The sequence below is a fragment of the Oncorhynchus keta genome, chromosome 1 (assembly GCF_023373465.1).
Source record: "Oncorhynchus keta strain PuntledgeMale-10-30-2019 chromosome 1, Oket_V2, whole genome shotgun sequence".
Taxonomy (NCBI): Eukaryota; Metazoa; Chordata; class Actinopteri; order Salmoniformes; family Salmonidae; genus Oncorhynchus; species Oncorhynchus keta.
Window position 1 is genome coordinate 65010901 of NC_068421.1, and position 18393 is coordinate 65029293.

At 44.7% G+C, this 18393-nt stretch overlaps 1 protein-coding gene across 1 annotated transcript in view; it reads right to left on the bottom strand.

Moving 5' to 3' along the window:
* The window catches only part of agbl4 (AGBL carboxypeptidase 4), a 412900-nt gene that overhangs the window by 20248 nt on the left and 374259 nt on the right, over nt 1-18393 (bottom strand). The window contains exons 9-10 of the mRNA XM_035781882.2: nt 16042-16153; nt 3302-3451 (exon numbers count right to left, since the gene is read on the bottom strand). Of these exons, the coding sequence (XP_035637775.1) occupies nt 3302-3451; nt 16042-16153 (262 nt within the window). The remainder of the gene's footprint in view (nt 1-3301; nt 3452-16041; nt 16154-18393) is intronic.

The window sequence follows — 18393 nt, forward strand, 5'->3', positions numbered from 1 at the left end:
TCATTTCATTCCTTAGGCTACCTGTCTGGCTCTTGACCTATATGCTGTATATGCTGTTTTATATGCTGTTTAATACCACATGTAGCCTTCAAACGGTCAACCTTTCATGTTGTTTACTAAAATACTTTTCATTCAAATCATATGGTTTCATTTCAATAATTCAATACCTATCGGTAGGTCCAGGTAGTCACAAAAATAGATGGGTATTTAAATTGTGATTTTAATGAATGGAGCGAATTTGGAGCGGGTTTCAGTGGAGCAGTTGGAAAGGAGGTGGAGTACAGGAGCAGTGCACAAGCACCGAGGCTTGAGCTCACCTTTAGATCACCTTTACTCCACACACAGAAACGCATACAAAGCTCTCCCTTGCCCTCCATTTGGCAAATCTGACCATAACTCTATCCTCCTGATTACTACTTACAAGTAGAAACTCAAAAAAAGGAAGAACCAGTGACGCACTTAATATGGAAGCGGTCAGATGAAGCAGACTACAGGACTGTTTTGCTAGCACAGACTGGAATATGTTCTGGGATTCAACCGATGACATTGAGGAGTTTACCACAGTCACCGGCTTCATTAATTGAATAAGTGCTTCGACGACGTTGTCCTCACAGTGACCGTCCTCACATATCCCAACCAGAAGCCATGGATTCCAGGCAACATCCTCACTGAGCTAAAGGATAGAGCTACTGCTGCTTTCAAGGACCGGGACACTAATCCGGACGCTTATAATAAATCCCCCTACGACCTCTGACAAGCCATCAAACAGTCAAAACGTCAATACAGGACTAAGATTGAGTCCTAATACTCTGAAACTCGTCAGATTTGGCAGGGCTTGCAAACTATCATAGATTACAAAGGGAAACCCAGCCACAAGCTCCCCAGTGACGTGAGCCTACCAGACAAGCTAAATTCCTTCTATGCTTGCTTCGAAGCAATCAACACTGAACCGTGCATGAGAATACCAGCTGTTCCGGATTACTCTGATCTCGATCTCCGTAGCCAATGTGAGAAAGACCTTTAAACAGGTTAACATTCACAAGGCTATGGGGCCAGGCGGATTACCAGGATGCGTACTCAGTGCATGCGCTAACTAGCTGGCAAGTGTCTTCATGATATTTTCAACCTCTCCCTGACCCAGTCTGTAATACCTACATGTTTCAAGCAGACCACCATAGTCCCTGTGCCCAAGGTAACCTGTTTAAATTACTATCGCCCCGTAGCACTCACATCTCACATCGTAGCCCCATATATTACCCACCACTGCGACCTGTACACTCTCGTTGGTTGGCCCTTGCTTCATACTAGTCGCCAAACCCACTGCCTCCAGGTCATCTACAAGACCCTGCTAGGTAAAGTGCCCCCTTATCTCAACTCGCTGTAGCACGCGCTCCAGCAGGTATATCTCTCTGGTCACCCCCAAAACCAATTCTTCATTTGGCCGCCTCTCCTTCCAGTTCTCTGCTGCCAATGACTGGAACAAACTACAAAAATCTCTGAAACTGGAAACACTTATCTCCCTCACTAGCTTTAAGCATCAGCTGTCAGAGAAGCTTACAGATTACTGCACCTCTACATAGCCCATCTATAATTTAGCCCAAACAACTACCTCTCCCCTTACTGTATTTATTTTGCTCCTTTGCATCCCACTATTCCTATCTCTACCTTGCACATTCTTCCACTGCAAATCTACCATTCCAGTGTTTTACTTGCTGTATTGTATTTACTTTTTTTTTGCCCTTTTTTGCCTCATTGTATCTCACCTCATTTGCTCACATTATATATAGACTTATTTTTCTACTGTATTATTGACTGTATGTTTGTTTTACTCCATGTTTAACTCTGTGTTGTTGTATGTGTCAAACTGCTTTGCTTTATTTTGGCCAGGTCGCAATTGTAAATGAGAACTTGTTCTCAACTTGCCTACCTGGTTAATTAAATAAAGGTGAAATAAAAAATAAACATCTGTGCCCATGAAATGCTTTGAAAGGCTGGGCAAATTAAATCAAAGTTTATTGGTCGCGTACACATATTTGCAGATGTTATTGCAGGTGCAACGAAATGCTTGTGTTTCCAGCCCCAACAGTGCAGTGATACCAAGCAGAAACCCAACAATACACACATAGGAAATATCTGAATGTGTCATGTATCCATATATAGATGGTATGGACAGTATACAGTGCATTCGGAAAGTATTCAGACCCCCGTTTCCCACATTTTGTTACGTTGCCTTATTCTAAAATTGATTAAATAAAGAAAAATCCTCAATCTACACACAATACCCCATAATGACAAAGAAAAAAAACAACATTGAGGCACAGATCTGGGAAAGGGAACCAAAAAATGTCAGCAGCATTGAAGGTCCCCAAGATTACATTTGTAACCACCCAGACTCTTCCTAGAACTGGCTGCCCAGCCAAACTAAGCCATTGGGGGAGAAGGGCCTTGGTCCGGGAGATGACAAAGAACCTGATGGTCACTCTGACAGAGCTCCAGAGTTCCCCTGTGGAGATGGGAGAACTTTCCAGAAGGATAACCATCTCTGCAGCACTCCACTAATCAGGCCTTTATGGTAGAGCGGAAAGACGGAAGCCACTCCTCTATATAGCCAAATTATCGTTACTCATTCTGTATTTTTACTTGTGTTATTATTTTTCTATTGTTTATCTTTTTTTCTTTCTGCATTGTTGGGAAGGGCCCATCAGTAAGCATTTCATTGTTAGTCTACACCTGTTGTTTATGAAGCATGTGACAAATAACATTTTATTTTACACATGCAGGCACACACGTCTGTATACACTCACAACAAAAGGTTAGCTCTTTATTGAGCCAGCAAAATAAATAAGTGGTGGACAATCTGTGACATTCTTTATGTATGCTGGTTGGCTAAAGTCATTTTGGCTGTTGAAAGACTTTCCTTGTGTACTGGTGAAGAAAGTTCTATGAGAGCTGTGAATGTGTCACTGCACAAAAAAGGTTATTCTTCTGGCTATAGGTAACTGGCACTGATACAAAATGTCACATTGGCTGAGCGCTGAAGGTCAATGTGGCTGAGAGGTGAAAGGGAACACAGAATTTTAAAATACAGCTTCCACACCCAGCTGTACGACAGATCTCAGTTAACCCTGTTGTGGGTGATACAGTAACTACTGTAGCATAGCCAACTAGCACCTGCTAATATGTGGGGTGTATTTCCTGTGGAACATATGTGAGATGAGTATGGTTAGGAATGATATGGCCTGACCAGGGACAACTCTGGGCCCTAAAGTTGTCCCTGGTACAGTTGATGTGATGGACTTACAAAGGAGAAGTCTGGGGCGTTTTGGCAGAGCAGGCGAGGGAACACGGCTTGTCTCTGGACTCTCTCCTCCTCCTCAAACACATTCCCGTACATGAAGCCATTCATCATGGTGGAGTGGGCATGAACATCAATGTAGAACTCCAGCCCTACCTAATGAATACATGACACACACACACACACACACACACACACACACACACACACACACACACACACACACACACACACACACACACACACACACACACACACACACACACACACACACACACACACACACACACACACACACAGAGTGAAAGGGGCACAGGGGAGGGGTGTCACAAACCTGCCGAATATACACAATTTACAAATTTCATAGCCATTGCCATTTCTATCAAAATGTAAAGATCTTGATTTGACTAAGACTCCTTGGCTACATATTTTTCAAATGCCCACGTCATGTATTCTACAAAAACATTGGGAACAACAACAACCAAGCTGTGTCACACAAATGCCTTGTTTGGCTGTGGAGGGCATCTTCTTAGTGAAAGATGACTCTCCGAGGTGGCAGAGCACCAGAGGAGAATCACAGAAGAGCGAGCAAACCTCCCACAGCGACAGTGAGAGAGAGAGGGAGGGAAGAATGATGATACTAGTCATATTTTATCCCCTGTAGAGCCCAGGGACAAAGCTGAGGAGAGGAGAACCCAGGAGACTGGCTTGGTGGCCCCACACAGATGAGATGTGGAGACTTGCTGGGGAGAGCCTTCCAGATACAGCTGTACTACAATACAGTAGCCCACACACAATCAGGCTTTATTCAGACTATAAGTTACTGTAGCTACACTGCTTCCCACACAGCAGGCTGAGGAGCTGAGAGGAAAACTCTATGAGAACCAGCTTTCACACACACACGCACACACGTACACTACATGACAAGAAGTATGGGGACACCTGCTCATCCAAAATCATGGGCATTAATATGGAGTTTGTCTCCCCTTTGCTGCTATAATAGCCTCTACTCTTCTGGCTTTCCACTAGATGTTGGAACATTGCTGCAGGGACTTGCTTCCATTCAGCCACAAGAGAGTAAGGTTGGGCACTGATGTTGGGCGATTATGCCTGGCTCGCAGTCAGCGCTCCAATTCATCCCAAAGGTGTTCAATGGAGTTGAGGTCAGGACTCTGTGCAGGCCAGTCAAGTTCTTCCACAGATTTCGACAAACCATTTCTGTATGGACCTCACTTTGTGCACAGGAGCATTTCGGACCCATCCTAGGTTACAAGGTACACACACACACACAGCTGATATGGCTGAACACATCTCCCTGGCATATTACATCATTTATGCAGCAGCATATAAAACATTTTTGGACCTTGTTGTGTACGGCGGTCTGTCCTTGGCAAATTTTGACATCAAAGAAAAAGATGTACAATTCCGAGTTGTATGACCGTTCAAAACGTATTTTCCCAGTGTGACTTCCCAGTTGCAATGCTTGTGGTTATCCACTGTCACCGATTCCTTCCAAACAACTCATTGTTGAATTTGCCAATTTTGCGATTTACAACTTGTGTAATGTTTATGTCCAATGGCCGATGAGCACCGATACGTTTCATCTATATTTTCTCTTCATTATTTCTCTTCATATGACAAGGATTAAAAACAATTTGCCAGTAGACTTGATTCATAATGATGACTGCTAGCTAAGATTGTGAAAGTAAGATGTTGAAATGATCAGTCCAATCAAAACTACTGTACATATAATAACCTTGAGCCTTCTTGGAAGGGCAATTGTAATATAACTATCTCATAGGGCTGAAATTTTGGATGTCTACCATTTACTGAAGGACTGAAGCTTGGCGATTGCGCAAATCCCTATGACTGACAGAATACTGAGCTAATGCCCCACCTGCCCTGAACGACGGGTCGCCACTGTTTGACATACAGACTAGATCTTTGAGAGAAAATCTGGTACTGGTATCAAAAGAAAACGCAGGCGAAGTCCTGAAAGTGTGGTGAAAGAATTTCCGGCGATGCTGTCGATAAAATCCAACTCGAATGGGTACACCTTTTCAGACAGAAATATGCATCCCAAATTTGCATCCTTCAATGATAAAATAATGGTTAAAAGTCTGGGTAAAAGACCCAGTGGCATGAATGATATGATCCCGAAGGAAATTGAAGAACTGTGCAAAGTTCTATAACCACTCTTCAAGGAGAATAGATTAAAAGAGAAACGTGTAGCTCTTGTAGTCGATAAACTGTATATTGATAACCAAATGTTCAGAGACACCAAGACTACTCCATGGCTATTCTAAATATGACACATTTCCCATAGAGGATTAGAATAATGGAACACCCAATACTATGAATGATAGGGATTGTAATAACACAATATATATAAAAAATAAAATTCAACAATTGATAAAGAAGTAAACTACAACTACACTATACCTTTCAAGATAGAGAATGTTGTCAAATAATTCATATTCAACTTTCTATGTATAGTATTTTATAAATAGATAAGACAGCATTAGAAGAAAGGTTAATTAGATAAATAATACATCTTAAAATAAACTTCCCTTTTTCAGGACCCTGTCTTTCAAAGACAATTCGGAAAAAATACAAATAACTTCACAGATCTTCATTGTAAAGGGTTTTAACACTGTTTCCCATGCTTGTTCAATGAACCATAAACAATTCATGAACATGCACCTGTGGAACGATCGTTAAGACACTAACAGCTTACAGATGGTAGGCAATTAAGGTCACAGTTCTGAAAACTTAGGACACTAAAGAGGCCTTTCTACTGACTCTGAAATACACCAAAGAAAGATGCCCAGGGTCCCTGCTCATCTGAGTGAACGTGCCTTAGGCATGCTGCAAGAAGGCATGAGAACTGCATATGTGGCCAGGGCAATACATTGCAATGTCCGTCCTGTGAGACGCCTAACACAGCACTACAGGGAGACAGGAAGGACAGCTGATCATCCTCGCAGTGGCAGACCACGTGTAACAACACCTGCACATGATCGGTACATCCGAACATCACACCTGCGGGACAGGTACAGTATGGCAACAACAACTGCCCGAGTTACACCAGGAACGTACAATCCCTCCATCAGTGCTCAGATTGTCCACAATAGGCTAAGAGAGGCTGGACTGAAGGCTTGTAGATTTGTTGTAAGGCAGGTCCTCACCAGACATCACCATCAACAACGTCACCTATGGGCACAAACCCACCGTCACTGGACCAGACAGGACTGGCAGAAAGTGCTCTTCACTGATGAGTCACGGTTTTGTCTCACCAGGGGTGATGGTCGGATTCACGTTTCTTGTCGAAGGAATGAGCATTACTCCGAGGCCTGTACTCCAAATCGATCCCGCTCCAGAGGTGGAGGGTCCGTCATGGTGTGAGGCAGTGTGTCACAGCATCATCGGACTGAGCGTGCTGCCATTGCAGGCAATCTTAACGCTGGGCGATACAGGGAAGACATCATCCTCGCTCATGTGGTACCCTTCCTGCAGGCTCATCCTGACATGACCCTCCAGCATGACAATGCCACCAGCCATACTGCTCGTTCTGTGCATGATTTCCTGCAAGACAGGAATGTCAGTGTTCTGCCATGGCCAGCGAAGAGCCTGGATCTCAATACAATTGAGCACGTCTGGGACCTGTTGGATCGGAGGGTGAGGGCTAGGGCCATTCCCCCCAGAAATGTCTGGGAACTTGCATGTGTCTTGGAAGAGTGGGGTAACATCTCACAGCTAGAACTGGCACATCTGGTGCAGTCCATGAGGAGGAGATGCACTGCAGTACTTAATGAAGCTGGTGGCCACACCAGATACTTACTGTTACTTTTGATTTTGACGCCCCCTTTGTTCAGGGACACATTATTCAATTTATGTTAGTCACATGTCTGTGAAACTTGTTCAGTTTATGTCTCAGTTGTTGAATCTTGTTATGTTCATACAAATATTTACACATGTTAAGTTTGCTGAAAATAAACACAGTTGACAGTGAGAGGACGTTTCTTTTTTTGATGAGTTTAAAAGGAACTGGGACACAAAAGTTCTCAACACAGTAGGGATAAAAACACAGCAAATAGGACATACAGTGCATTCGGAAAGTATTCAGATGCCTTGACGTTTTCCACATTTTGTTACATTAACAGCCTCGTTCCAAAATGGATTAAATCATTTCCCCCACTCATCAATCTACAAACAATAGCCCATAATGACAAAGCGAAAACAGGTTTTTAGAAATGTTTGCAAAATCTTAAAAAATACAATAGAAATACCTTACTTACATAGCTATTCAAACCATTACTCAGTACTTTGTTGAAGCACCTTTGGCAACGATTACAGCCTCGATCGAGTCTTCTTGGGTATGACGCTACAAGCAAGTTTCTCCCATTCTTCTCTGCAGATCCTCTCAAGCTCTGTCAGGTTGGATGGGGAGCGTCGCTGCACAGCTATTTTCAGATCTCTCCCGAGATGTTCTATCGGGTTCAAGTCTGGGCTCTGGGCCACAGAGACTTGTCCTGAAGCCACTCCTGCGTTGTCTTGGCTGTGTGTTTAGGGTCGTCGTCCTGTTGGAAGGTGAACCTTCACCTCACTCTGAGGTCCTCAATGCTCTGGAGCAGGTTTTCATCAAGGATCTCTCTGTACTTTGTGCCATTCATCTTTCCCTCAATCCTGTCTAGTCTCCCAGTCCCTGCCGCTGAAAAACATCCCCACAGCATGATGCCGCTGCCACCACCATGCTTCAACATGGGGATGGTGTCAGGTTTCCTCCAGATGTGACACTTCAGCATTCAGGCCAAAGAGTTCAATCTTGGTTCATCAGACCAAAGAATCTTGTTTCTCATGATCTGATAGTCCTTTAGGTGCCTTTTGGCAAACTCCAAGTGGGCTGCCATGTGCCTTTTACTGAGGAGTGGCTGCCTTCTGGCCACTCTACCATAACGGTCTGATTGGTGGAATGCTGCAGAGATGGTTGTCCTTCTGGAAGGCTCTCCCATCTCCATTGAAGAACTCTGGAGCTCTGTCAGTGACCATCGGGTTCTTAGTCACTTCTTATATAGACAGGTGTGTGCCTTTCCAAATCATGTCCAATCAATTGAATTTACTACAGGTGGACTCCAATCAAGTTGTAGAAACATCTCAAGGATGATCAATGGAAACAGGATGCACCTGAGCTCAATTTCGAGTCTCATAGCAAAGGGTCTGAACACTTATATAAATAAGGTATTTCTGTTTTAATCTATAATACATTTAGCAAACATTTCTAAAAAACTGTTTTTGCTTTGTCATTAGGGGTTATTGTGTATTATTAAAGCTGATCTACCCCCTAGTAAACATTTTTACAAAAATAACACACTCCCTAAATCATTAATCCAAGCTTTATTTCAAAAGTTTGGCTTTAACAGTGCAATATGGTGATAGGCATTCTCTCTAGGGACAGTCTTCTGAAAATCTCTATCAGTTGACAAGGCTGCATAGCTGGGGTGACACAGTGGGGAATAACAGTTCAGTTACATTTTATCCAGTTGAGAATTGTAGAATAGGATTCAAGGCCAATCACATGCTACTGTGGCCAGTGTATAAAGCTCAGGCTTGCTCTTGCTCTCTCTCTAGCCCTGGACACAGCGAATCAGGTGTAATGGGCCCTCTCTCACTCTCATTCCCCTTGACCCCTCACTCTCCAGCCCAGCTCAACACAGCCTCCTTCCCCTCCCTATCTTTCCTACTCTTGTTACACATTCCAGAGCGCACATCAGTTCCCGGGGGTCGTCAGGGAGTGAGGAGGGATGGAGAGGGAGAAGAGGAGGGTGGAGGGTGGAGAGGGCGACGCGATGCTTGAAATTCTGCTCACAGCCAAAGCAATTTCCTGGCAAGCGCGGTGCTGTCAGCTGCTCTGATGGCTAGCTGTGAAATATTGTGGCTGGGAGTGGGCCGGCAGCAGGCTCTGGCAGCCTGATGGATGGAGCCCAAGCGGAAGAAGGGGAAACAACAACAAAAAAATAGAAAAAGAAAGCAAAACGCAGCCGCCATTAAGGCAGCTCCATCACGCAGTTGAAGGAGTTCCCAGGGTCTAATAGAGGCAGAAAGCCCTCTAATCGGCAGCGCTCGCCAAGCTAAAGGGGAGGAGGTAGTTGGGAACCACCCCTTGTTAAAGCACAGCTCGAATGATGGCGTACTGTATGTAATGGTGCAATTTGAGCTGGCGCAGAGGTCCTGTAACGATGGAGTTGGATTGGCTCACCCGCTTTCTTTTCTTCTGTTAACGTTGTAATTAAGAATCTAAATGAAATGGTCGCACAGCGTTGGGTCACTTAAATGGCCGTGCTCCAGAAGTTTTCTCTGGAATTATATAAAAGATTCAATCTGGGAAGCCAAAGTGAATCTCCAACAGAATCTCTTAGTCTCCAAACAAAACGTCACTATGGTGATTCCCCCTAAAATGTCAAGGACAATGGAAGTACAATGATACAGTGAAGTGCAATCCAGCCCACAATGTCAACTGAGAGCCAGCATAACAGCCTCCTAATGCGCTGTCAATCACAGGCAGACAGGACTGTGAGGCTGAAGCAGTGATTGATTGTTTCATTAACAACCCACCTTGACCTAGAGAATTGTTCATATGAAATTGTAATTAAGCAATTAGAGACAATTAAGAAATGTAGAGAATGAAAGTCAAAAGACAATCTGAGTGTAGAGGTATTACAAATGAAACCTCTCAGAGAAAGATGCAGAGAACAGATTGTTCCGGCAGAAGCTCCCTACAACTCAATAGAAGGACTCGGGCTCAACTTCATCTGAACTGGTGTTGCTGCAGTTTAGTTTAAAGCGGAAGGTCAAATGAATTTGGTCCGACAAGTACTTATCTGCTGCATATTAATTAGTTTGGGCCTATAAGGGCCATAAACGGTTCGCTTATCTTAACACAGAAAAAATGCTGCTGATTTAAGCAGGATTACAGACTAGCTGATTCTCTCACAAAGCATTTAGCATTTGCTAACTTTTGCTCTCTGTTAACATTATTACCATATAGCTGAACATGCTAAAATGGTACTCCATCATCCAGGGCAAGAAGTGTTTATAAATGCAGAATAATTTACCGATTGTCTATACACAGCACTTATTTATATTTTGAATTCTGACACATGATCACTATAATATATCTACTCTGGATTGTTAATTGGACTCGTTCTGTAATTTCTTGGTTTCTTGTCTTGGTACTTTTTGTCTGCATTTGTATTGTATTTGTGAGACATACTAATGCACTGTCTGAGCGAGTTACATAAGCATTTCGCTGCACCTGCTATAACACCTGTAAATCTGTATACGTGACAAATAAACCTTGATTTAATTTGATAGAGTCTATAACTATGCCTGTATGACTGGAGAGCAGAGAAATGAGTGATGCAGTGTGGTCGGAGCGGTGGGTGAGTCCAGATGTAATGCAGAGAGAGAGCAGAGAAATGAGTGATGCAGTGTGTGGTCGGAGCGGTGGGTGAGTCCAGATGTAATGCAGAGAGAGAGCAGAGAAATGAGTGATGCAGTGTGTGGTCGGAGCAGTGGGTGAGTCCAGATGTAATGCAGAGAGAGAGCAGAGAAATGAGTGATGCAGTGTGTGGTCGGAGCAGTGGGTGAGTCCAGATGTAATGCAGAGAGAGAGCAGAGAAATGAGTGATGCAGTGTGTGGTCGGAGCAGTGGGTGAGTCCAGATGTGCTGCAGAGAGAGAGCAGAGACATGAGTGATGCAGTGTGGTCGGAGCGGTGGGTGAGTCCAGATGTGCTGCAGAGAGAGAGCAGAGAAATGAGTGATGCAGTGTGGTCGGAGCGGTGGGTGAGTCCAGATGTGCTGCAGAGAGAGAGCAGAGAAATGAGTGATGCAGTGTGGTCGGAGCGGTGGGTGAGTCCAGATGTGCTGCAGAGAGAGAGCAGAGAAATGAGTGATGCAGTGTGGTCGGAGCAGTGGGTGAGTCCAGATGTAATGCAGAGAGAGAGCATAGAAATGAGTGTTGCAGTGTGGTCGGAGCAGTGGGTGAGTCCAGATGTGCTGCAGAGAGAGAGCAGAGAAATGAGTGATGCAGTGTGGTCGGAGCAGTGGGTGAGTCCAGATGTGCTGCAGAGAAATGAGTGATGCAGTGTGGTCGGAGCGGTGGGTGAGTCCAGATGTGCTGCAGAGAGAGAGCAGAGAAATGAGTGATGCAGTGTGGTCGGAGCAGTGGGTGAGTCCAGATGTAATGCAGAGAGAGAGCAGAGAAATGAGTGATGCAGTGTGGTCGGAGCAGTGGGTGAGTCCAGATGTGCTGCAGAGAAATGAGTGATGCAGTGTGGTCGGAGCGGTGGGTGAGTCCAGATGTGCTGCAGAGAGAGAGCAGAGAAATGAGTGATGCAGTGTGGTCGGAGCAGTGGGTGAGTCCAGATGTGCTGCAGAGAGAGAGCAGAGAAATGAGTGACGCAGTGTGGTCGGAGCGGTGGGTGAGTCCAGATGTGCTGCAGAGAAATGAGTGACGCAGTGTGGTCGGAGCAGTGGGTGAGTCCAGATGTGCTGCAGAGAAATGAGTGATGCAGTGTGGTCGGAGCGGTGGGTGAGTCCAGATGTGCTGCAGAGAAATGAGTGATGCAGTGTGGTCGGAGCGGTGGGTGAGTCCAGATGTGCTGCAGAGAAATGAGTGATGCAGTGTGGTCGGAGCAGTGGGTGAGTCCAGATGTGCTGCAGAGAGAGAGCAGAGAAATGAGTGATGCAGTGTGGTCGGAGCGGTGGGTGAGTCCAGATGTGCTGCAGAGAAATGAGTGATGCAGTGTGGTCGGAGCAGTGGGTGAGTCCAGATGTGCTGCAGAGAGAGAGCAGAGAAATGAGTGATGCAGTGTGGTCGGAGCAGTGGGTGAGTCCAGATGTGCTGCAGAGAGAGAGCAGAGAAATGAGTGATGCAGTGTGGTCGGAGCAATGGGTGAGTCCAGATGTGCTGCAGAGAAATGAGTGACGCAGTGTGGTCGGAGCAGTGCGTGAGTCCAGATGTGCTGCAGAGAGAGAGGAGACGTGGTAGTGTTCAAGCCCGTAAGCCCCTCATTCTCTCTCTGCCACAGACTAATTGATGGACATATTTGGCCCTTTTTAACACAGAGGTGACATGTAATCAAGCTAAACGGGCACTCAGACAGCACTCTGTGCCTGTTAGCGCTTCATAAGCAGCTGCATCTGTCTGGAATAGTGCTGAGAGATTAGAGCTTTATGAGGTCGGTTCAGTTCGAGTATCAATAAATAATCACGGTTTTCGATTTTGGATTCTATTCTTCTTCTTTTTTTATACATGAAATGCATTATGAAATAATGATGTTACAATTATTTTTGAGATTTTTAATTGAAAATATTCCATTGTCTCTGTCAGGTGCACATTGGGTAGACATCAACAGAAAAATAGGAAATGACTATGAAATAATAAAATATTTCAGTTGTGTATATTACTTGGTTTTTATTTGATTACTTTATTATATAAAGTAATCATCTCATCTCTGCTCAAGCAGTAGCAGTCAACCAGCCACGCCATACTTTACTGTCTTTAGTCATCCTATTTAGCTTGCCTGCCTAAGTATGCTGCAGAGCTGTCTGACTAAAAAATAATTTGACTAGTTATTCAAAGTAGATAAGGTATAATTTCACAAACTGTCTCTGTCCTTCTCCTAGTTGTGTTGTGTACATTCCTGTCTCGTGCGGTCTATCCAGTCTGTGTGTATCTAACCTAACGTGAAGTGTATCCGTCCAGAGATCTGTATATAATGACAAGATGCTAATGTCTATGCCCTAACAATGAGAGTCGTTGTCTCAAACACTGGAAGGCAGGGCGACAAGGTTAGCTCCAAAATAAATCCATAGAAACGCATTGTGTTATTTTGGACAGATTTTGGCAAGAGTAAAACATCTTGTTTCGCCTCTTCGTCTCTGAGCTGGAAAAAACTGGTGCAATGGATTATGGTCATTATAGTTAAATACCACTTTCTGCCCTGAACTAGGTTGAAAACTATAACTCCCTTCAGCCCAGCGTCCCACATAATTATTGACTTGATTTCTCCGATTTCTCTCGTGAATGAGATGATTTCTCTCGAGAGAAACAGTGCGTTGGGTACAAAGAACTCACTAAATGGAATTCAAGTAATTGAACCAACGTCAGTCAAAGAGCTGGGTCTGTTTGGTGGATCTATGCTCCCATTGTGTCACCAAAGCATCTTGAGTACAAACTGCACACACCAGAAAGACACCCCAAATGGGTTCCTCCGCGGTGTCATTTTCTTGTTTTTTGCCTGTGAGAGCCAGACAGTTCTGCCTCAAACTGGAGGAGAAGTGGTTGAGGAATTGAAAAGGGGGAGTAATGATGGAGACAAATTGCCCGTAAATCTCAGAAATGGATAAGAAATGGGCCGATGACACCAGAGGACATCTCAACAGACAGACAGACAGAAAGAGACGTTTCCCCAAGCGCCCTGAATACAGCAGACAATGGCTCCCCACAGAAATAAAGGAAAAGAGAGAAAGTACAGCCAGGAGGAGGAGGGGGGATTTTCAAGGTGCAATATTCATCTAACCGGTATGACCGCACCTAATACATTTGTTTCAGATAGAAAATTAATTTTCTAATATTAAAAAGGTCAGAAATGAACCATGGCAATACTGGCCCTTTTGTCATCCTTAACAAATTATCCAAAATGGCGCTGTCAGATTGCTGAGGATACGTTCACTATGATGAATGTTCTGAGTAATCATCCAATCAAAAATAAATCTTATTTTCCTTTGATAAATGGTCTGGAAAAGCATTGCTTTAGGTGGGAGATGAGTTCATTTGTTTCTTCACTCTTCCTTTTTTTAAAACAAACACCAAGGAGCTTGGGAACAGATTATGTTCCAATGTCCTAAAATTCAGATGGATTCAGCGCTATAATAAGGACATAAGGTGTTAGACTGCTTTGAGGTATTTTAAAAAGCAATTAAAATCTGTAATTAATGAAAATAAATCTTTGTCAATCAGGCTTAGATGGATTTTTAGAGATTATCAAAAAGGAGGGATCTTTCTCGAATGAAAGACAGATTCAATCACAGATTTTCAATGATAAAAAACTAAACGTGTATATTACTAAAAGGGATTAAATAAATGTTGTTGCAGTCTGACTGTCACTGAGCCCTTTCCTAAAGCTAGAGAAATGGCTTTGGTTTGACATTCTTCAAGAGTCAAATGGCCGTTGACAGCTTGAAATCCTCTGTGTCTGCAACCATCTGCCAGCTAGAGGGAAGCGGACAAATAAAGAGTAACATGCTAGCCCGGCACTGATCTCCTCCTGTTGTCCTCAGACCGTGACCTTGTAACCTCATTAGTGGATGTGCACAGTGTGAGACAGCAGTGGATGGAGGGCCAGGCCCCTGGCCATAGAGCTGGCACTGGGATTGGCATCTGGGAGCCCCAAATCTGAGTGCTGTGTCTGATGTGATTAGCTGGAGAGAGGCGGCCCAGGTCTCTCCTCTGACAGGGCCAGTCGGCCACAGCCAGGCCAGAGGATGGGATGGAGAGAGTGGGGCTGATGAGATGTGGGGACATGGCCCTGCTCGGGATTGCACTGTATGGGTGAATGTAGTGCTGAGGGTGCTGGGGGGTTCAGAGACTGTGAGGTGGTGGAGAGGTGGAGAGCTTAACAAGAGTTCTCCTTCCAGCCACTGGATCAGCCAGTGGAATCATAATTACACATGTGGGCAGGTAGAAAGAGGTTCTCTCCCTCAGACCTTGGTTCTGCACTAACCTACATGTGCATGTTCTCTATGGGAGTTGGAGTGCATTAGAGTGGGACTGTGAGGGAAAACAATGTATGCGTGTGAGTATGACACTGAATGTGTGTGTGTGTGTGTGTGTGTGTGTGTGTGTGTGTGTGTGTGTGTGTGTGTGTGTGTGTGTGTGTGTGTGTGTGTGTGTGTGTGTGTGTGTGTGTGTGTGTGTGTGTGTGTGTGTGTGTGTGTGTGTGTGTGTGTGTGTGTGTGTGTGTGTGTGTGTGTGTGTGTTTGTAAGAGAGTGAGAGAGCGAGAGTACCTATGTGTGGTGTGTGTTTGGATGTGAGTGTGTAGTTTGCAGAAGTGTGAGGGACATGAGTGGATCACTCTGCCGTGAAGGAGCCCATCGATCAGCATGTCAGCGCTGGGGGAAAAGGTTAAGCTGAGAGCCGTGCCCCTTTGCTCAGCAGAACACCCTGGTCTTATCAGGATTAGAAAGTGTAAGAAAGGGCAGACGATTCCCAGGACAGACTCTGACCTTCAGTAATCTAACAACCTGCGTTTCCACTTATAATTAACACGAAGGCAAAAAAACACAAGGGCCCGTTCCTCTAACAAAGAAAGTGCAAGCTGAATATATAGTACACTACAGACACTGGCCCCTCAGTACAATCTAATGTCACAGAGACCTACACTTTGCAGAGAGCTGCTGAGTATCAATCCTACAGCACACCTTTCTATAGTTCTCAACCACATGAGTGCATAACCTTCTGAACTAAGTCAACTGGAAACAGAGTTTAGATTCAGAACAGTGTTCAAACCTCAACTCAGGTGTTTTATATAGCTAGTATCTGTGGAATTTGAGCATATTCTTGACTCTGATACTGTGTTGCATGTTGTGTGCTGCAGGGTGAGGAATAGACAGCCCACACAGTAACTACAGTACGAAGTGTGTAATACAGGTGTTGGTCGCGGGCTGGAGATTGGGACTCACTGGGTCTTGACTGAGCTGGACGATGAGCTGCTTGACGGCGTGGAGGGTGGGGTGGGCCCAGGGGGATGGCTCCTGCCAGTGACGGTTAAGGTCAAAGCCCATCAGAGAACACCTGGGAATGAACACACACACACACGTGAGTTGAACATTTGCAGATACCTGCAATACTACTGATGCTGTGGCTGTATGTGTTTATATCTAATCAATTAAATCAACAATCAAACCTTCCCAAGAACCACAGATCTTTATTTTATATGAACAATCAATTAGCTTTAGCTTCCCTATCGGAGATCTAAGATCCAATGTATTTCACCAGAAAGTAATTCTACTGCAGTCAAAGAGCAGCTAAAGCCAGTACCTCTAGTCAGAGGTTGCAGGTTGCAGATGTTTATTGAGCCTGTCTTAACATTTAGTGTAATTGCCTGGTTTGGCTCCCTTACGAGTCAGAATATTCTAGAGAGAGCTCAGTGACTTTCAACGTGGCACCGTTTATACGATGCCACCTTTCCATCAAGTCAGTTAGTCAAATGTTTGCCCTGCTAGAGCTGCCCCGGTTAACTCTAAGTGCTGTTAAGGTGAAGTGGAAGCGTCTAGAAGCAACAACGGCTCAGCAGCAAAGTAGTAGGCCACACAAGCTCACAGAACTGGACCGCAGAGTGCTGAAGTGCGTAGTGCACAAAAATCGTCTGTCCTCGGTTGCAACACTCACTACCGAGTTCCAAACTGCCTCTGGAAGCAACGTCAGCGAAAGAACTGTTCGTCGGGAGCTTCATGAAATGGGTTTCCATGGCCGAGCAGCCGCACACAAGCCTAGGATCACCATGCTCAAAGCCAAGCGTTGGTTGAAGTGGTGTAAAGCTTGCTGCCATTGGACTCTGGAGCAGTGGAAACGCGTTCTCTGGAGTGATGAATCACGCTTCACCTTCTGGCAGTCCGACGGACGAATCTGGGTTTGGCAGATGCCAGGAGACGTTACCTGTCCAAATGCAATGCATAGTGACAACTGTAAAGTTTGGTGGAGGAGGAATAATGGTATGTTGCTGTTTATCATGGTTTGGGCTAAACCCTTAGTTCCAGTGAAAGGAAATCTTTACGCTACAGCATACAATGACATTCTAGACGCTTCTGTGCTTCCAACTTTGTGGGAAAAGTTTGGGGAGGCCCTTTTCTCAGCAATGTTCCAACATCTAGTGGAAAGCCTTCCCAGAAGAGTGGAGGCTGTTATGACAGCAAAGGGGGGACTTAACGCCATTGCAATGCCCGTGAATTTGGAATGAGATGTTCGATGAGCTGGTATCCACATACTTTTGGTCATGTCGTGTATATGTTTACTATACATCTTTATCTTATCTGACATGCCACAACTGAAGTTCCTTCTGGAAAAATAAAGTAACTCTCGTCTATTCCAGAGTGGCTGTGGAAAGAAGGTAGCTGGGCTATTGAGCTGCTGCTGCTCAGTATCCATGACTTTCATGGGGGCCTGTGTCTGCGTGTCAATGCCAATGTGCAAGCAGGCATGCCTGAAATACTAATCTGTGGTCAGCACTGATTGATTCTGATCCCTGCATGCATCTGTTCGATCGCCCTCCAGATGCAAGCCCACAGAAAGGCCAATCAGGCCTCACTGGGAGGGGCAGAGAGAGACACTCTTATTCACTTCATATTAATATGGAGCTTATCACCATTCAGCCAGGCCGACCGCATCATTTTCCAGAGTTGATGAAAACAACCTTTAAGGGTCAACAATCAGCAACAAGATGTTTTTAACCCCTGTCAACATCAGAGCAGATGTGATGTACCATTGACAGACTGGGTGCAGCGCAGGGAAGCGACCACTAGATGGCAGCCACAAACACTTTTATTGGCAGCACCAGAGTCTCAGCACATTTGTATTCCTTATGTCCAACCCATTAAGTAAAAGGCAATTATGGAGAGGGAGGTGGAAATGATGCCCATGGAGCCTGTGCCTCAGTGCTAAACAGAGGCTGGAACGTATGGCCTCAGAAACAGCAGCACTACAACTAAACCCTGTGAATACACGCTCAGCAGAGTGTATGAGACACCGCATGGCAAGAACAGGCAAGATGGCACAGGCAAGATGTGTCTTACACAAGAAATAGGTATAGAAAGGAATAAATATATGTAGACGAGTAAGGGGAGAGTGGATGTGGGTTTATATGTCTGTGACACAAATACTCTAACACATCCCCCACTGGTAAATGTGTGTGTGTCTGGCTTTACACACACAATTTGATTGACAACAAGCACTGGAGAATAAGAGGGGGAATTGACTACTGCAGCTATTACAATGATCTGAACTGTCAACAGAGGAGAAAAGAGATCGGAAAGCCA